This window comes from Branchiostoma floridae, chromosome 11, assembly GCF_000003815.2.
Source record: "Branchiostoma floridae strain S238N-H82 chromosome 11, Bfl_VNyyK, whole genome shotgun sequence".
Taxonomy (NCBI): domain Eukaryota; kingdom Metazoa; phylum Chordata; class Leptocardii; order Amphioxiformes; family Branchiostomatidae; genus Branchiostoma; species Branchiostoma floridae.
The window spans coordinates 5749339-5770057 of record NC_049989.1 but is presented as its reverse complement, the minus strand read 5'-3'; the positions used below and the strand labels follow the sequence as shown (position 1 = coordinate 5770057).

At 43.1% G+C, this 20719-nt stretch overlaps 1 protein-coding gene and 1 long non-coding RNA gene across 2 annotated transcripts; one reads left to right on the top strand and one right to left on the bottom strand.

Moving 5' to 3' along the window:
- Positions 1 to 1309: 1309 nt before the first annotated feature.
- On the bottom strand, positions 1310 to 16459 carry LOC118426472 (stromelysin-3-like). Its single transcript, XM_035835901.1, has 10 exons — positions 15893 to 16459; positions 15072 to 15325; positions 14412 to 14557; positions 13745 to 13873; positions 13155 to 13310; positions 12659 to 12920; positions 12015 to 12142; positions 11500 to 11644; positions 10985 to 11097; positions 1310 to 1989 (listed from the first exon to the last, which is right to left on the bottom strand). The coding sequence occupies exons 1-10, from the start codon at positions 16034 to 16036 to the stop codon at positions 1706 to 1708; spliced, it is 1761 nt and encodes a 586-aa protein (XP_035691794.1). The 5' UTR covers positions 16037 to 16459; the 3' UTR covers positions 1310 to 1705.
- Positions 2438 to 8019, top strand: LOC118426492. The gene is made up of 2 exons (XR_004832401.1): positions 2438 to 2842; positions 6952 to 8019. It is a non-coding gene; the product is annotated as an uncharacterized LOC118426492 (long non-coding RNA).
- Positions 16460 to 20719: the final 4260 nt, after the last annotated feature.

Here is a 20719-nt window from a genome sequence, read left to right as displayed (position 1 = left end):
GGCAAACACAGAGAGACAATTTCGTGTATATAACCTTCCAATTTTGTGCTACGCTGGACAGTGTGCCTAAGTCGGTACGCTTTTTTTATATTTTGCTCTCTTCAGAAGTAAGTGGTAAATCTAAGTACACAGAAAAAAATCAATAGGATGATATTTTAGCTTTCTTTTGACAGTAAAATCGTGACTGTATGTACTTCTTGTCTCACATGAGGAAGGCTGTACCTAGAACAATCCAGCTGATGTTTTACGGGCAATGGGCTGAATGCACTGATTGTGAATACCCGAGTAAAAAAACCATTACGAAAAAACGACACCGCCAACATCAACAAAACTCTGTCTGATTATATGAAAATATCATCTACATCTCTCTGTCAAGTCTTATTTTCATAGACAGCACGAATCATTTGTTACAGTCAAATAAATCTTTGGAGCGTTCTCTAGTCTGCCACCTTCACGGCCACACTCCCTTGGGAGTACAATGGTGGCAATGTTTATGTCGCTTCCTTTTGGTTGCTTTTCTACTCAACAAACATTTGAAGACCCATATTCATAGTGTTTTATGGAGCTTTATTTATGTATATCATGGCAGTCGTGTGACTGCTTGGATGAGTTCGTATAGTTAGCGACACGAGCCGCCAATACGCAGAGGCCGGTGACCGCAGTGATTCAGCACTGTCAACATTACTTTTAGAATTCTGCTCTTAAAAAAACATGAAGTAAATATGTTAAAGTATACTTGGAATGCAAATTAAAGCTGTGTGCATGGACTTGGTTTATTTACCTTTGTAATTAGCATAGTCAGTGGCAGCAAACACGGTGTACTTATGGATAATAAGATCAGCAAAAAATCCGTACCGTCTTACGACGGGGACCGTCTTAGGGCGGCCCCCGTTACGTTATCATTTATATCACAAGAGAGGGAATGAGCAAATAAACACAGCACCCGGATTAGTCACTTCAGGACCAGATCCAACCTGGAAGGGGAGGGGAGGGCCAAGTCGTCAACACATTTTAAGATGTTTCATGGTCACGCCAGAGACAACTGGAGGTCTTTCTAGAACTTTCTAGAATTTTCTAGAGGCCCGGACTGTCTACCGCCACAAAGCATGCGCACCTCAGCGCTGAAGCTGGCGGATCATTGATGCCTTCAAAGAAGAAGTTAGACCCAACAATAAATGCACCTTACAGTTGATTATATTAATGATATATATTCATTTACTTTCCTCTTGAGAATGTTTATGCAATTAGCCTTCAAGCATGATTTTGCAAATAAACATATATTTATTTATTATTGATTGACTGACACAAGTTTTACATTAACAACCAACTTTAATCCATGATAGAATCAATACATGTTTTCCAAGAGCAAAATAGTCATATTGTAAGTTCTCATAATAATAATAATAATAATACTATTGAACGTTCATAATAACATGTACATGTACAACAAGAGGTTCCTGCCTCTGGTCATGACTACTGTATTATAATATTACCATTCCACCTGTCATACAAATGAGTGTACATGTTTTCCCACACTGAAGTAACACGGTAGCAATATTCAGTTTACAACCATTTTCAATTGCAATGATCCATCCGAAGGATTGGTCCAATACTGTGGACGTTAAATATCATATCTCCTGAGACTGGACTTCCAAAGACGAGAATGTATGAAAAAGTCACCACAAGCCACCGCACAATAGTATCGTTATAGCAACCACACGCATACAGATATTACAAGACTTAACAACGCCGTTGACACGGTGTACAAGTTCAAGGTTGCGCGGTTTCCACCGGAAGTGCTTGGTTGATCGTTTGGCTCCTCCCCGGAAAACGGATCCTCTTCTTCCGGGTCACGATCGTTGGGCGTGTTCAGGACCTTCCGGCAGCCGAACCAATCGTGCGGCGCGGACCGAGGGTACCCGTCCTCCACACGCATGGTGATGTCGTTAAACTTCCAGTACTGACTGCCTTTGAAGAAATACGTCAGACCTGCAGAGGAACCAGGAAGAATACGTGAATCATTATAATAATTTCAAAATAGGTGACTTCAAACAAGGATGTCATACAAAATACCTAACTTATAAGTACCGTGGCCGACTGGGACAAAATGATTCTAACACTTCCGAGCCTAATTCCAAACGTCACGAGGCAGATTCCAACACTTCCGAGCCCAGTTCCAAACAGCGCGGCAGATTCCAACACTTGCGAGCCCAGTTCCAATCGTGCTGCGGCAGGGTTTTCCAAGCGTGCCGCGGCAGATCCCAACACTTGCGAGCCCAGTTCCAATCGTGCCGCGGCAGGGTTTTCCAAGCGTGCCGCGGCAGATTCCAACAGTTCCGAGCCCAGTTCCAAACGTGACGAGGCAGGGTTTTCCAACCGTACCGCGGCAGATTCCAACACTTCCGAGCCCAGTTCCAAACGTGACGAGGCAGGGTGAACTGGGGTAAAATATTTTTCGTAGTGCTGCAACCGTTGTGCGCTGAAACCGGAAGTGACGCGCGTATACGTGACTCCTGACCTTTCTGCTTGCTTCTTGGAATATGTTACTGCGCAGACTCCAACACTTAGTGTGATTCGCTCGGGCAAGGAGGCTCGGGCTACCGTTTCGACGTACTCTCCTAGAAACTCCTCCAGCAACTCTCAAGCACAAGGAACCAAGAGTTAAATACCAAGAGAGACTATTGACTCAAAGGCGAACCATGTGTTACTCAGCACCAAGAGACCACGTCTAGCGAAATAATAGACGTTAAACGAGGACAACAACAACAACAACAACAACAACAACTACCACCGGTGTACTACATCTTTAATAGACAGCATCTTTCATTTAACTACAGGCCAGGTGAGACACTGTACATGTCAGTAAGGTGTGTTATCTTTTCATGCAGGCCAAGTGAGACGCTGTACAGGTGTAAAGTGCATTTCCATTGTCTACAAGTACAGCGCAGGTCAGACCCTGTAACGTTACATGTGTGTATTAAAGGGTTTTTCCAGCGTCTACAGGCCAGGTAAGACACTGTAGAGGTAGCTAAGGTGTGTTTGAACAGTGTTTCCATTGTCTACAGGCCAGGTGAGACTCTGTACAGGTGTGTAAGGTGTGTTTCCATTGTCTACAGGCCAGGTGAGACTCTGTACAGGCGTGTAAGGTGTGTTTCAATTGTCTACAGGCCAGGTGAGACCCTGTACAGGTGTGTAACTTACTGTAAGGTGTGTTTCCATAGTCTACAGGCCAGGTGAACCCGTACAAGTGTGTAAGGTGTGTTTCAATAGTCTACAGGCCAGGTGAGACTCTGTACAGGTAACTAAGGTGTGTTTCCATAGTCTACAGGCCAGGTAAGACACTGTAGAGGTAGCTAAGGTGTTTCTCCATTGTCTATGGGCCAGGTAACACACTGTAGAGGTAGCTAAGGTGTGTTTCCATAGTCTACGGGCCAGGTGATACCCTGTACAGGTGTGTAAGGTGTGTTTCCATAGTCTACAGGCCAGGTGAACCCGTACAAGTGTGTAAGGTGTGTTTCAATAGTCTACAGGCCAGGTGAAACTCTGTACAGGTAACTAAGGCGTGTTTCCATAGTCTACAGGCCAGGTAAGACACTGTAGAGGTAGCTAAGGTGTGTTTCCATTGTCTACAGGCCAGGTGAGACTCCCGACAGGTGTGTAAGGTGTGTTTCCATTGTCTACAGGCCAGGTAACACACTGTAGAGGTAGCTAAGGTGTGTTTCCATTGTCTACAGGCCAGGTGAGACTCTGTTCAGGTGTGTAAGGTGTGTTTCAATTGTCTACAGGCCAGGTAAGACACTGTACTGGTAGTTAAGGTAGGTTTCCTTTGACTTAAGACCAGGTTAGACACCGTACAGGTGAGTAAGGTGTGTTTCTTTGACAACAGACTAGGTAAGACACCGTACAGGCAAGTAAGGTGCGTTTCTTTGACTACAGACCAGGTAAGACACCGTACAGGTGAGTAAGGTAAGTTTCATTTGACTATAGACCAGGCAAGACATCTACAGGTGAGTAAGGTGTGTTTCCTTTGACGACACCCCAGGTAAGACACCGTACAGGTAATTAAGGTGTGTTTCCTTTAACAACACACCAGTCAAGACACCGTACAGGTAAATTAGGTGTGTATCCTTTAAAGACACATCAGTCAAGACACCGTACAGGTAAATAAGGTGTGTTTCCTTTGACGACACACCAGGTAAAACACCGTACAGGTGAGTAAGGTAAGTTTCATTTGACTGTAGACCAGGTAGGACATCTACAGGTGAGTAAGGTGCGTTTCCTTTGGCGACACACCAGGTAAGACACCGTATAGGTGAGTAAGGTGAGTTTTATTTGACAATAGACCAGGTAAGACACCGTATAGGTGAGTAAGGTGTGTTTCTTTGACTACAGACCAGGTAAGACACCGTACAGGTGAGTATGGTGTGTTTCCTTTGACTATGAAACAGGTAAGACACTATACAGGTGAGTAAGGTATGTTTTGTTGACTACAGATTAGGTAAGACACCGTACAGGTGAGTAAGGTGCCTTTGCTTTGCCTATAGACCATGGATGGTATTGTACAGGTGAGTATGGTGTCTTTCCTTTGCCTATACACCAGATAAGGCATTATACAGGTGAGCAAGGTGTTTTGGCTTTGCCTATAGGGCATTATACAGGTGAGTAAGGTGTCTTTCCTTTGCCTATAAACCAGATAGGGCATTATACAGGCAAGTAAGGTGTCTTTCCTTTGCCTATAAACCAGATAGGACATTATACAGGCAAGTAAGGTGCCTTTCCTTTGCCTATAGACCAGATAGGGCATTATACAGGTGAATAGGGTGGCTTTCCTTCGCCTATAGACCGGATCGGGCATTATACAGGTGAATAGGGTGCCTTTCCTTCGCCTATAGACCGGATCGGGCATTATACAGGTGAGTACGGTGTCTTTCCTTTGCCTATAGACCAGATAAGGCATTATCGGTGAAGTAAGGTGTCTTTCCTTTGCCTATAGACCAGATTAGGCATTATACAGGTGAGTATGGTCATTTGGAAAGACACCATAGTAACTGTACTCACCTGTATGATGCCTAATCTGTTTTATAGGCAAAGAAAGATATCTTAGTGACCCTACTCACCTGAATAATGCCTTACCTGGTCTATAGGCAGAGGAAGGGCACCTTACTCACCTTTATAATGCCCTATCTGCCTTATAGGCAAAGGAAAGACACCACAGTGATCATATTCACCTGTATAATACCCTATCTGGTCTATAGGCAAAGGAAAGACACCATACTTACCTGTATAATGCCCTATCTGGACTATAATCAAAGAAGAGACATCTTACTCACCTGTATAATGCCCAATCTGGTCTATAGGCAAAGGAAAGACATCTTACTTGCCTGTATAATGCCCTATATGGTCTATAGTCAAAGGAAAGACACCATAGGGACCGTACTCACCTGTGTAATGCCCTATTTGGTCTATAATCAAAGGAAGGGCACCTTACTCACCTGTATAATGCCCTAAATGGTCTATAGGCAAAAAAAGGGCACCTTACTCACCTGTATGATGACCTACATGGTCAATAGGCAAAGGAAAGGCACCTTACTCACCTGTATAATGCCCTATCTGGTCTATAGGCAAAGGAAAGACACCTCACTCACCTGTATAATGCCTTATCTGGTCTATAGGCAAATGAAAGACACCTTACTCACATGTATAATGCCCTATCTGGTATATAGGCAAAGGCAAAACACCTAACTCACCTGTACGGTGTCTTACCTAGTCTGTAGTCAAAGAAACACACGTTACTCACCTGTACAGTGTCTTATCTGTTTCATAGTCAAAGGAAAGACACCATAGGGACCGTACTCACCTGTGTAATGCCCTATTTGGTCTATAATCAAAGGAAGGGCACCTTACGCACCTGTATAATGCCCTAAATGGTCTATAGGCAAAGGAAAGACATGTTTCTCACCTGTATAATGCCCTACATGGTCTATAGGCAAAGGAAAGGCACCTTACTCACCTGTACGGGGTCTTACCTGGTCTGTAGTCAAATGAAACTCACCTTACTCACCTGTGCGGTGTCTTACCTAGTCTGTAGTCAAAGAAACACACCTTACTCACCTGTACTGTGTCTTACCTGGTGTGTCGTCGAAGGAAACACACCTTACACACCTGTAGATGTCTTACCTGGTCTATAGTCAAATGAAACTCACCTGTACGGTGTTTTACCTGGTGTGTCGTCAAAGGATACACACCTTATTTACCTGTAAGGTGTCTTGACTGGTGTGTTGTTAAAAGAAACACACCTTAATTACCTGTACGGTGTCTTGACTGGTGTGTCGTTAAAGGAAACACACCATAATTACCTGTACGGTGTCTTACCTGGTGTGTCGTCAAAGGAAAGACACCGTACTTACCTGTTGAATGCCCTATCTGGTCTATAGGCAAAGGAAAGACACCATACTTACCTGTATAATTCCCCATCTGAACCATAATCAAAGAAAAGACATCTTACTCACCTGTATAATGCCCTACATGGTCTATAGGCAAAGGAAAGACACCTTACTCACCTGTATAATAGTGGAAATAATTAATCATTATGTTACTTCATGAATATGAGGCTAAGACTATTGGTAAGTTTCTACACTTTTCTCCATCCACACTCCAGGTGTTCTTCTAGCTCATTGTTACAATCTTCAATTACCAGTGTCATATTTGGACAAATTGACAAAATGCTATTGTTGACAAACTTTTTGAGTCGTGAGAGTAATATCACCTGCCAACACTTGTTATAGTGAACTATTATATTTTATACTGTTCCAAGGTGGACATTGGATTGTCCCTGATCAATTTTTGTGAAATACTCCTGTTGGGTTGATCCCATATCTTTGTCTCATTTCATTCTTTTCAAAATAATTTGTCAGTCGGTTTGATTTTGACAGGCTTTTTTTTACATTGCAGGTACCAGTGACAACATCTATGCAAGATGGAAACCTTCATTAAAAACTGCCTGCATTTCTATTACCCAATTTGTTGATATGATATTCCTAGCTTGTCTTGAAAGTTTGGATTTTTGTAGCCTATATACATATATATATCGCAAACTTCTAAAACACCACTGTACCATGAAGATAGTTGAACTTTTTTCCAACTTGTGTAACAGATGAAATCTTATGCTAGTACTGTAACAGTTATTTTACTAAGGATCAATAGTGCAGTGCACATTGGGATGTGGTCTGTGCTTGACATTAAGCATATATTTTGAGACTGTGTTTGGCATTGTAGAACTTCTTATAACGTTAGTTGTAAGATGACAATACTTTGGAGACATTAGACTTTGGTCGTCTTGGTCAGATATTTAGAAGATGAAAAGAAGGCTTCAAGGAACTTTGAGACATAGATTAAACATTTAAAGGGTAGCTTTGTTGGAGTCAGTTGCTTGCCAGGTATCTTGTCAATATTTACACTTGCTAATATGTCTCTCTTTGGTTGACAACAAATTTGAAAAAGTTATGTGTACTTGTCTAGGGGACATATATGTACATTCAAAAATGCTGATTCAGGAGTGTCATTGATGCAAGGATTTTATCAAGAACTAACTGTAAAAGCCACTAGGTCTGGCTCATGATACGAATGATAAATTTAATTTTCAATCATTTTGGCTTGAGCAGTAGTTAACTAGCGTACATGTAAACAAAAGGACATAATGTGAATCTTCATATTTATTCATAGTGCCTTTCGGGTGTTTTGTGATATGAATGCGGAAACGTTGGTGTAAGTATAATTGCATAGATGCATCTTTAATGAGGACCAATTCATTTCTAAGATCTCTAATGGTCTCTAATGCATGTTGCATGCCTACCTGCCAGGCTAGTGTGCTAGCTCTCAAGATTTTATACACTTCAGCAAGTTCAGCTGTACAATGTACAATGATGTAGTGTTACAACAATGGCTGTGAATGACGTTTCAGAATTACAATGTTCAATGATGTAATGAGTCTGTAATGTCAATAAATTAGATTGCTGTGAAGTCACGTTTCTTCTCTGATAACTCAGTTAGGATATAATCATCTGGTGTATTTTGCCAGCCAGTAGGTAACGTTACCCAAAGTATAATTCAGATTTACATGAGTTTTGAAGTTTTAATGACATGTACATTGGCAGGACTGTGGTTGGGGCATTTTCCAACACAGTGCTTTAGAGCACTCAAAGCTTATAACGTCAATAACTTATACTAACGATACAGCGCATTGGAGTTAACGTTATAGAGCACATTTCGCGAGAAAACTGGTCAGAAACCCGATCGGAAAACTCACCATTTTCCCCAAAAAGCTTCTTATCTTTTTTGATTTCTGAATTGTTGGTCAGTACTCATTTCTTAAAACTGGCAAGTGTTTCCTCTAAAGCTTTGAATTAAAGATTTTATATGTTGGCAACTGCGGTCCGACCACGGCAGACGATAGTTTCGCAGCCATGGTTGCTCGGTCGTTCCCAAGGCACAGTGTACTGCACACCCTGGGAACGAGGTCATATGTCACGGGTCACGCGTCACTTCCGGTTTCAGCTTTGCACACGGCACCATAGCGGTTGCAGCACTACGAAAAATATTTCACCGTGAACTGGGCTTTGGGCTCCCGAGACCACGGCTCACTGTATAGTGGATGGTCCCTTATCTTATGGGTCAAGGGTCACAGCTCGGCTTTATTTTGTCGTCAGCACTAAGAAGTTGCAAGTTGTACCGGTACCGGGGCGATTTCTTTTTGTACGCACTAGTCTAGAAGCCTGTGTGTTGTGTTAATTCAAGGTGTTTTTATCAAGCCTGTCGATAAAACCTCCTTGGATATTTGAAATTATAAACAGAATAAATTATACTGTTATACTTGTCCGCTGTAATTTAGCACATTATGATGGGTTCAGTGGGACCGCGTAGCGCAGTGGGACCGTGCTGTGTTACCGATCTTGTGCCCTTGGGAAAGGCACTTTAGACGGCTTTCCTGACTTTACTCAGGTGAAAATGAGTACCTAGCTTCGGCTATGCGATCACGTCGACCGATGATGATGATGATGATGAGTAATAAAAACACGAGGCAACTCAGGCAAGGCATCACAAAGTTAACCTTTAGTGTGTGTCAAAATAGTTCACAAAACGCATTGGTAAAAAGTATGGAAATTTATACTTCTGTATGTACAACAACAGCAACTGACAGTCCAACTTCAAGTATTGTAATCATTGCTCTGATGCTCTGTCCACATGCTTTGTGCCAGGTTACATTTTAGTGATAAGGTTACATAAAGGATATTTCTTTATTGCAGTCAAAAATTTAAATAAATGAAGCAGACTTAAATTAAGCTGCAGTGTCTGCCATTACTATGTCTCTATGCCACATGCACCACTGATAAGTTTCAGCAAAGCTTTCATTAAGACAATCTATCACTACATGCTAAGAGGAACATAGCTCTCTAGAAATACAAATGTACCCTTTTTTCTATCAATTTAACGTACACAAATTTCAGGACAAGATTTTTTTTTAAAGTAGCCTGGTACCCAGCCATACGATAGCTCCTGAGTCCCTTCTTTCCTCTCACAAATTTTTATTTGTACTTATAATACACCAAGCTTACAAAAACAATGACTTCCTTTGTATCTTAGTGGGCTTGAATTTTAACATTGAAATCAAATCATATGAAAAAATTGAATTAGCGATGTTTCTACCCTTTCTCATAGTACAAAAAACTGATTTTGTTTATCAAATCAAGTATACAAAAAAGCAAATATCAATATCACAATACGATCACCATATGAAAGTGTGTCAGACTAACTCTACATTGTGCTGCAATCTGTGATCTGTTTCAATGGATGGGAAACCCAGATGCATATCCACAGCTGGGCTCGGAAGTGTTGGAATCTGCCGCGGCACGGTTGGAAAACCCTGCCTCGTCACGTTTGGAACTGGGCTCAGAAGTGTTGGAATCTGCCGCGGCACGCTTGGAAAACCCTGCCTCGGCACGATTGGAACTGGGCTCGCAAGTGTTGGAATCTGCCGCGGCACGATTGGAACTGGGCTTGGAAGTGTTGGAATCTGCCGCGGCACGATTGGAACTGGGCTCGGAAGTGTTGGAATCTGCCGCGGCACGCTTGGAAAACCCTGCCGCGGCACGCTTGGAAAACCCTGCCGCGGCACGATTGGAACTGGGCTCGGAAGTGTTGGAATGTGCCGCGCTGTTTGGAACTGGGCTCGGAAGTGTTGGAATCTGCCTCGTGACGTTTGGAATTAGGCTCGGAAGTGTTGGAATCTGCCTCGTGACGTTTGGAATTAGGCTCGGAAGTGTTAGAATCATTTTGTCCCAGTCGGCCACGGTATATAAGTTTTCGAACGTCTTCATTCGAGTCTGTTTTTTGAACACTTTGTCAACAAATTTTAAAACCACCGAAATTATCAAGTAATCCCGCCAGGCGATGATTCTAGTGCAAGCATAGTAACGTCATGCAATGGAGGCCTGGATGAAGGTGTGGATTGCAGGTAAAACCCTTTGTACAAGAAATTTCGAAAGTTGAGCATTTGATGAAGAAATACGGAATGTTCGACACGTATTCTCTCTACACGACGATCTTTTATGGCCTGCAAAAAAAAAACATGTCGGTGTTCCTTTGTATTAATATACTGACCAAAAATAACAAGTTTCAATGATGGTGATGCCTGTGATTTTTGCATAGTCAGATAGCGTTATGATTCTGCCAACAAAGATCTGCTCAGTACTGTATCTATAGTGTATACTGTAAATGCATTTAAGTTCGCGGCGATTTGATTTCGCGGTAGCCGGAAAAATGACTTTTCGCGGTGGTTTTAATTTCGCGGTAGCACCATGCACTGTAGTACTTTAATGCCCTGGAAAAATGTTCGCGGTGGTTTTAAATTCGCGGTGAAGTGGCCACCGCGAAAACCGCGAACATAAATCCACCGCGAACATTTTACAGTATTTAAATTGGTTCTCACCGTCTGTCCACTGCATGATGCCGTCCAGGTTGTTAGGCACGCCCTCCCACCTGTCAATCTTCTTAGGGTAGCCACGGTCCATCTTCTTCTCGATGTCGTCATAGCGCCAGTACCTGCATGGTGTCAATACGTAGATATAATCATTTTGCTTTGATTTACTTACACGAATTCGCTTCTCACTTACTGTCCTATAAGTTGATTGTAAGACCGTACCGCCAAAGGGGAAATGTTCAGGGTGATAACAAGTTCGCGGCTTTCGCGACGGCCTCTACACCGCGAACTTGAAACGACTACGAAAATGTTTGTTCTGTCTTGTGTTCGCCAACCCCATTGTTTCAACCGCCAACTTAAAACCACCGTGAACACTCTATTTTCTACCTTGTTTCTACCAACCGCGAAATAGAATCCCTGCCAATATTCCCCCTTACAGTACCTCCCATGATAAAAACAACAATTGCCATCACATCCACACACTGCATGCAAATCCCCAAAGGTCTACGCTATTTTAGACCAACCTGTTGCCCTTGAAGAAGTAGGTTTTGCCGTTGTGCCCCCAAACGAAGGCTGCGTCCACAGACTGCACGTACAGGCCGTAGTCCCGGATAGGCCGAGGGAAGCGGGACTCTAGGTAGTTCCCATCGAACACCCAGTACTCGGAACCTGGAGAAAATAAACAAGACGTAATATTTATAATGTGAAGCACCGGACAAGCGCTGAGAACCAGCTACCATCCGTCAAACTGAAGTACTGCAACCTAGCAAACGTTTATTCAAACGATTTAAGTGCCCCCAAAGTCAAGTCAACAATCACACAACGTTAAGATATTGCGCAAAACCCTAGGCCAAGGTTTCAGATCGACAGTCGATCATATTGTGTTAATTGGGTAACCAGGGTGTAGACCGGCCCGGGTGACAAAGGTCAAAGTGTAAAGTAACTATGTCCTGATTATCCAAATGGTACTCAAACACACAGTATAACCGATTGTCAATAAAGAACACAATGGACGATATAATCCTGAAGAATGTCGTACCTTTGAAGAAGACTATCTTGCCGTCGTAGCGTTCGTACACGGCGTCGACGTGCACGCCGCGGGGCAGACTGCGCCAGAACCGGCTGGTCATCGCAGGGTAGCCGGGGTACAGGCCCTTGTCGTGATACCTGCGGACAGATTCACAAAAAACTGTTGTACATTTTTCTAGATTGGTGGATAACTCTCAGTCAACGAATAAATGTTGTCGGTCGTCACGATATCAATGACATGATGACAATGGAATCGAAACGTACTGGTAACAGAATGAAGGGAAATAAAAATTTATGTGCATTGCCGGGGTACAGGCCCTTGTCGTGATACCTACGGACAGATTCACAACAAACTGTTGTACATTTTTCTAGATTGGTGGATAACTCTCAGTCAACGGATAAATGTTGTCGGTCATCATGATATCAATGACATGATGACAATGGAAGCGAAACTTGCTTGTAATAGGATGAAGGGAAATATGTGCATAGCCGGGGTACAGGCCAAGTGGCAGGATACGGGCAGGCCAGCGGACAGATTCACAACAAGTAGTTTTTCTAAATTGGTGGATAACTCAAAGCCGACGAATAAAGGTTGTTGCAATTATCGAGGCGAAACGTACTGGTAATAAAATAAAAGTAAATATGTGCATGTACCTGTAAAAGTGACGATCCTTGAAGACAAAAAGTTCGCTGCGAATGACCGCTACCGCATCAATGGACGAGAAGCAGGTGTCGACAGGTGTCTCCGGATGGTTCGGGGTGTGCGGGTGTCTGTCGGGAGTGTGGACGGGCGGTCTTCGTGGGGGCTGTTCGGGAGTGTTCGGCACGTGGTCGGGGCGCTTCGGGGGATAGCGAGGTTCCTGAGTCACGACGGGCGTCAAGGGCTGCTTTGGACGAGCCTTTTCTTCGGGAGCACCTGAGAAGCACGGATGAAAATGGTTTCAAATATCACTCAGAGCACGTAACATGGGGCAGAAATTTGAAAGTATAGGCCTTTTTTTCTCAATTCAACAGATACTTTAATAGTAGTCGTTCTTCCTTCAACGTTTTCTCGTTTTTCTTTAATTTTTTGAATGCAAATCGTACTTTATCCTGAAAACGGACATCCATTTTTAAATCTTCATCCCTCAATACATTAACATGAGCTTACCGTATAGTTGCTGGATACCCCTGATGTCGTCCTCAGTCAGCTGCAAAGGATCACGGTATCGGTAGAACGGGCCCATGATGGTGTTGTGTTCGGACGAGTGTCCCAGACCCAGGGCGTGGCCGAACTCATGGGTCGCCACTTGGAACAGGTTCGCGCCTTGGGAGACAAGGAGACGTCGTTAACACTACTTCATCATTGCCAGTCACTGCGACCAAGAAGGTTATGTAGACCAACCTAGCACCGCTTTCACAACAACATACAGGGGCCACAGAATCCACAAACTATGGAAACAAAATTGTGACTTTTTGTCTCTCTCTGCCTCCAGAAAAGAAGCCAAACCCAACCTGTCTAGAAGTAGCCAACACAAGATTTTCAAGAGACCGTAGTTGAAAAAATGTCAAGCACTGTATGTTTCCTACGTCTCTACCACCGGTGTATGTACCACAGTACACTTGCCTTCGGGCATGAACTTCCAATTACTATTTTGATGTTAACGCATCGTTCGCGAAGTTTGAGAGTTAACATTCTTTAGATTTTATAATAGGAACCATTACACGAAATGCGTAGTTTTACTTTAGTATGTTTGATACCTTCTTTCGTCATCGTCCATTTTTCCTCCTCGTCAAAGTGAGTGTCTCCTCCTCTGCGTGGACCGGGGAAGAACGCATGCGCGAGGGTGTTCCCGGGACCATCAAAGGGGTTGCCGTCGCCATGGAAACCTAGGAATTCGAAGAAGCAACAAAATATGACAAAGTGTTCTCAGAATCTCCTTCCAAGAAAGATCATGGGATGTACTAAAGTTTGCAAAACCGGCCGTAAAACACTGAAGCTGAGCCGAATCTTTACATATGCCTGCAGGTTACGGACATAGTAACGGTTGTATTTCCTCATTTGGAAAGGGTAAGGGTAAATGCAATGAGAAGTCTTCTGTATCTATATAGCCGGTATAATCGCCCTTTGGCGTAACACACCAGCTTCGCAGCCACGCGGCGCGGCAGCAGCTGGTTATATTACACCTTGATTACACCGAAGGACCCGTCATACCTAAAGTTTGCACATCTATCTGCATGCGTTCTTTGAAACTATCCAGAGAAGATGCCCCTACTGCGCTTGGTGATAACAAATTCCACTCTGGGAAAATACGAATTTTTGAACACATCAATCCTAGGATGGTAACTCCGGTACTTGAAGTCATGGCTGTTTCTTGTTCTTTTTTGAGCTACCGCTATCTTCAGCTCCCACACTGCGAGTCCTTACCCCAGAGGAAGTCTATCATGATGTCGGCTTCTCCGTGGAACATTTCCGTAAACGTCAGGGGTGTGACGTCACTCCAGACGTTAAAGGCGCGCCGGATGGCGTCATGCACCACGTACGGGCTGAGCTGGGGGGTCGTCCGCACGATTCTGTGAGAGAAATTATAACAAAGAGTCTGTCAGTTTTGTACCTCAAACAGAGTAGAAGATAAGGTGCACTTCGATGTTGATTATACGATGTTGATGATAGAAATACTTTATTTAGCTATATAAAAAAAATATAAAGTAGCACTTAGTTTGGTTAGGCAAAAATGTACAATGGATGTCTTTGGTCATTCACTACTGTGTCTGTCTGCTTTCAAATAGGTAAACATAGGTACATAGAAGATAGCAGGAACTGGCCAAATAGACAGATAACACGACGGAGAAGCTGACCGAGGAATAATGTTTCCGTAGGTCGCTAACTGTATTCCTCGGTCGTCTAACTCCATTGGTGTGCTATCTATCTATCTATTTGTGCCAACTTCTACTATTTTAATAGCCACATGTGGAGCCTGGTAGAGGCTAGTAGATTAACGCAATACAATACATGTAATACAATGACGGAAATGATTAGTAAACGGCATATGGTATATCACAATGCCTCTGCTTGGAATTTGCCCACCTGTAAGTCAGATTCTTTTTCTGCCAATAGTATCCAACCAGCGCGTAGCGTTTCTTCCTGGTGGTCTCTGCCGTGCCGATGATGTCAGCAACGCCGCACCGCGGAGACTGCATGAGCTTCAGGGTCCCCTCGTCCAGTTTCCCCGTCTCCTCCAGGCCGCCGAACCTCTGCATGGTGATGATGGCCTCCCTCAAGTCCTCTCCGGTTCGCATCTTTCCGTCCTGCTTCAGGTAGCCGAACTTCATCAGGTAATCCTGCAGGTGTACGGGGAACAAAGCAACAGGTGGTTACGAACGGCATTGCTGATGGTGGCCATTTTTCTTCAGTTCTTCCAGCCAGGAACTACATGTACATACATGTACCTACATTTACATGTGTTAGCTTACTGTCTTCTCTGTGCTAAGTCAAAGAAAGTAAGTATACAGTGTGCAGATATATGTCAAAACACTTATGCGATAAAAGTGGGAAGGGGAAGTTTTCCAAATAAGCACAGTTGATATATTGACGGGTTTCGTCGCAGTCATACATACGCGCCCTTGCGTTATGTCTCGGTCTATGCGTTCAAACTAATGCGTTCTTAATAACGGTACCGGTGTTTTGACTTGTACGCAAAAAAATTAAATAAAGTGAACTACGTACAACTCCCTATGGAGTGATTGAACTGAGAAATGATTGACCTTTTTTTTAAAGAAAAGAACGGAATCTTGTCTTCTTCGGGTCGAAAATTGAGTTAATGTCCACTTTGTTGAAATGAAGGAAGTTTAATCATTTTCCACATAGTTTTGCATCATCGGAAATGTATCTTTCATGTTCCTACTTACAACTCCCTTTGAGAGGTCTGCGTTGGTGACGTTGAGTATGGACCCGGCACCCGGCCACATCGCCTCCTGGTTCCCGCCCACCCAGCCTACGGAAAGCCACAGCGCCAGCGGCATCAGCAACAACGTTGTTCTAACAACCGCCATGTTCCGCGATACCCGCCGAGATCACAGCCAAACACTGGTGTACAACACAGCCCGGGGAGAGATAGGCTAGTTACGAGGACACGGGCTGCCTTTGAAGAGATGTCGAGCCGCGCAAACTGCCTTTTTTAACTCTGGGCCGGACGACCTTCCGGTGCTGGCAGTCCTGTACTCATCGCGTCCTGTTTTCAACCAACACACATATCAGTAGGAATCCTAAAGGGGGCAGGCCGGGTACGTGGTGGGTTCTACCTTAGCTTCAACGAGAATGCACCATCATCACCAACTCTAACACACTCATACAAAACTACAAATGAAGGTACTAGTAAATTATGTGCCGAAGAACCTAAGATGATAGCCGACCGTCTTTAATGATGAAGTGGCAGGTTTGGAAGTAACTATGAGAGCAATTCAAAAAATGAAAGAGTTAATTCTAAGATTCCCCAACCCCATCTCGGGTTAACGTTCATCGGTGCAGGATGACGAGGTGTTTCCGTGGCTGTTCTGCTGGCATGGCAGTCGGAGGGGGAAGGGGTTAACGGAGGTGAAACCTTGTATGGTAATAAGACGTACGATATACAGCTCATATGGGTGTGAATCATGTAACGAATCGGCAGATTGGCGGATATTGGCTGTGTGTAATTTACATGAGCGTACACGTGCAGTGATTTACCTTTTATAGCCATCTACTTAAGTTCTCGCTGAGTTCTCGCGAACTCCACTTTTTTGACTTCTCAGATGCCCTCTCGTTCGTCGATAACAGTCGTGTTTGCAAAAGAGGAGGTCTCCAGCAATGCCATTGCTTTCACCTCGCGGCTAATTCTGATGTTATCGTCTTTTATCTTACAATTGCGTTTGACCCTTGAAAGTTGGTCATCATGTTCAGTACTGCATAGCCCACGTACAAGATGGATTACAATATTTTATCTCAAGCAGGTTAAGATACATGTATAGACTGTGCCGTCTAACCAACAGGCAACATCTCTCAAACTTTTCACCATAAAATTTCCGCAGTAACCAATCGACAGGCAAAGGAAAGGATACTACTCTTCCAGCAGAGATTAGGCTCCGGTTGTTCTGTGACGTCTTAAAACCTTGTCCCACTGAGCCCGTTACGTACACATACATACGCGTTGTACATATATGATGCCTGTATGTATGCCGGTTTTCTACTTTGTCAGATTTACTTTTTGTCCAACAGCTGGAGGTAAAAAGAAAACTAAAATAGAAAGCCCGGTAAAGCGTATGAAAAAGACGTCCAAAACAACCTCTCATTGGAAAATAACCGAATTTACGTCCATATCCCTGTAGTCATAGACCTTACGTTGCCACATCCTTTAGGTGTGGATGGCTATATATACGCGTAAAAGTTCATTGTTCTTTTGATTATTTACAGTTTTAAGTAATACCAATTGCTCATACTGACAACACATCATCACATCTTTCCTCGGCCTGAGAAAGTGTTACTTTGGTGTTCACATGTAGCAGCTTCCCACGGTGCAGACATGCTTGCACCACGATAACCCTTGCGTGAGCAACTCAAGTTTCCGGCGGCCGCAAAGCTGGCGATGCCCGATAAAGCTCGCCCCTTCCCGCCTTGCCATATTTGGTTTTCCGTTCAGCTGCAGTGCAATATCCTGCCACTTGGTTGAGAATATGGTGTAATGAAGAAGTAATGTTGGAAAATAAAACTGGGATGGAGGAGCACGGGCGCGCCTCAGACTGCCGACAGACGCCAAAGTAAATCAACGTAGTGGACGCTAAAGTTACATGACCGAGCGACTCTTTGTCCTCCTAAAATAAACTGCATCATGAAGAGTACATTGAGCCTTACTTGCGCAGGTTACTTCCCACCATGATTGCACATAGAAGGACCCAACGCACTTATGGAGAGTTGTAGGGGTGAGCCAGTGCTTTTGCTTGGGTCATATCGGAACGCGAGCTGTGTCACACCAGCACTAACTACTTGAGAAGGCATAATGCTTCGCCTCAGTTGAGGACTACTGTTCTATCTTTATACATATACATATACCTATTCCTTTACTTGCCGCAAAATATCATAATGCTACCAAACTAAACTTGTGGACCTTCACAAGTGTTCTCAACGTCCAAACAGCAACAAAATAAAACATTTGCCAGGCAAAATCTTAAGTTGCCATATGAAAAGCTAGACGGTTTTACTCAATTACGCCTACTACGATTGCAACGCCATTGTCTTTCACACCGTCAGCTATGTACTGTACACCAAACAACAGACACCAAAGACATTTGTTAAAAGATTTTTTATTCCACATTTGGAGCAAGGCAAAGAACCAGCGCAACAGCTGAAGGTACATTTATTTGTAACTCAACATAAATTCACAAAGATTTGGTCAGCCTTGCGTGCGCACGAACAAAACATTCTTTCACAGCACGTAGTTCCATAAAATAATATGTTAAATAATAGCAAGACTTCTCGCATATGGAAAACAGTCCTTGGGATTCAGACATGGAAGGAATTCCGAAACCATCGGATCATTAATCCTGGAATAGACGTATCCTTGTAGATAGGTGGAAATTTGAAGACTGTACCAAAAGTTCTCTGGAATGGGAGATGACACACTTTCATATTCTTAATTCTGACTTTTACTAATGGTGTCTTAAAACCATTTTCTTTAAAAAAATCTGTTCAACCCCACTCCAACAGATGCTAGTGGAACAGCCCCCAAACACAAAAGGAACGTACCAGAACATATGCTAAAAAAGATTCAAGGTCCGCATAACGCAGGCTTGATTGAAGCACCAAGTTAACACAAGTACCTATGATGATGTAGGAATTTACCGCTACTTTTCATCCACTTTGCTGAGTGCTGAGCTGCAATTTGCTGAAAAGGAAGCTATGAAAAGCTGTAGTACGCGACTCATATGTAACAGGAATTGAGGCCTCCTCTTCTATGAAAACTAAGTTTACTTCTTGAATTCGAGACACAACAATCTTGCAAAATGCTACAAAATTAGTTCTTGCACCATGTGCAGGATTTTGACATAAATGTCACCAATGGAAAATGGAAGGACAATGTCCTTACAAGTAAGACAGGGCACAAAATTGCCCCTGCAAAGTACTACAGCCATCTGGACAGCTATAACATCTACATGTACGTTATCACTTGAAGGTAGTACAGCAACAAGCCATCAGAAAGTCACTCATATGTCCACCTGAACACTTCTGAAGTACATTGCGAATCTGCTACACAGAACTCCTTGAGTAACCACAATAAAGAATATGTAGGACTGTCTTTGACAACAGAAAACACACATCTTGCAAACAATAAGAACACTAAGACCTGGTGCAATGTACATGGTTCACTTAGGACACAAAGGAAACATCATCTTTGCAATTTGAACATCATTGTTGCAGAAGTTAGAACAATTTTAGCAATTTTTTTTTACCACAGTAACCGTACATGTTGCTATGTCAGGCAGATACTAATGAAGTTAGTGTTGGATTCTCGTCCATTCTGAGAGTTTCAGAAAATGAAGACTTGAATAGCTTCAGAAAGCAGGTGCACAAAAGTCAATAACATATTGCTGACAATTTAAAGAAAGACTAAATCTGGCAAAAACTGGTTCAAATTCCATATCCCTTTCCACAGAATTAGGACCATTGCAAGAACAGTAATGTTGAGCATCTAAACATTTGACGGATCTCTCAATATTTTTTCCGTAAAGTCCTCAAGGATCTCCAAGGTGTGCCAAAGATCTCTCAATGACCCATGGCCTTAGGTCAACCATTGGTTACTCCAGTGCCTCTGTCCTGTAGTAGGGGATCTTGGTCTTACAAGCTTCAGAACTATTTTGATATACGGTACATGTACAGTGTGCGTTTTGTCTAACTGTTGACATTCTGCATTACCTATCAGCACTATAATTTAGTATAAATGTCATCCCTCCGACAGCAGAAGCGACCATTGAGTTGTCAGCATCCCTAGCTTATCATTTTTCTAGCCGTCTAAAATTTTCTCTAGATGCTGTCACAGTGCTTGCATGGTCTACAGTAGAAAACTGCCAACATTTGAGTTGTCTTACTGAGTGGGAAATTTCTAGACTCTTCTCAAAGACATGACATGATCAGGAGGGTAGCTCCATCCCCCATCCCCACCCAGAAAGAAATGCAGTAAAAATTTGCAGAAACTGTCGCAGTTACTCTCCTAGATCATGCCTGGTCTGTGAGACAATCATTAACGTTATATAGTTTCGTACACTAACTGTTCATATCTAACAACATTGTCTTTACCCTAGCTGAATGTTGTGTCCCTTACAGACAGGGAAGATGTGCGTTGGTAGTCTTTTTCTATGCACTCTAACCCATTCTACTACAACCCTACATGTACATGCAGCCATATAAAGTATTTGTAGAGTGTGTACTACTAGACACATTTTACATCAAGTGTCAGAGTGTGCAAACTGGGCCAGAAGTTGCACTGGACTAAAAAAAAAAATCAAGTCAAATTTTGGCTACACCTCAGGAGTGGAGCCATTTTGTACGGCTTTTGTGCACAGGCCCAATTTGCACACACTGACACTAAACTTGCATTCCTTACTCTGCCAATAGTAAATTTGGCTGTTATGTGAAATGGAGGAAAAATAATTTTATGTAACCCGAGACTTGTGTGTTTAGTGACATAACTACATGTATCACAAAAGTGG

Coding starts and splice junctions, on each gene's coding strand:
- LOC118426472 (XM_035835901.1), bottom strand. CDS start 16,036: ATGGCGGTTGTTAGAACAACGTTGTTGCTGATGCCGCTGGCGCTGTGG. Junction 15,326..15,892: donor CAGACCTCTCAAAGGGAGTT/GTAAGTAGGAAC, acceptor GTACACCTGCAG/GATTACCTGATGAAGTTCGG. Junction 13,874..14,411: donor CATGATAGACTTCCTCTGGG/GTAAGGACTCGC, acceptor TCGAATTCCTAG/GTTTCCATGGCGACGGCAAC.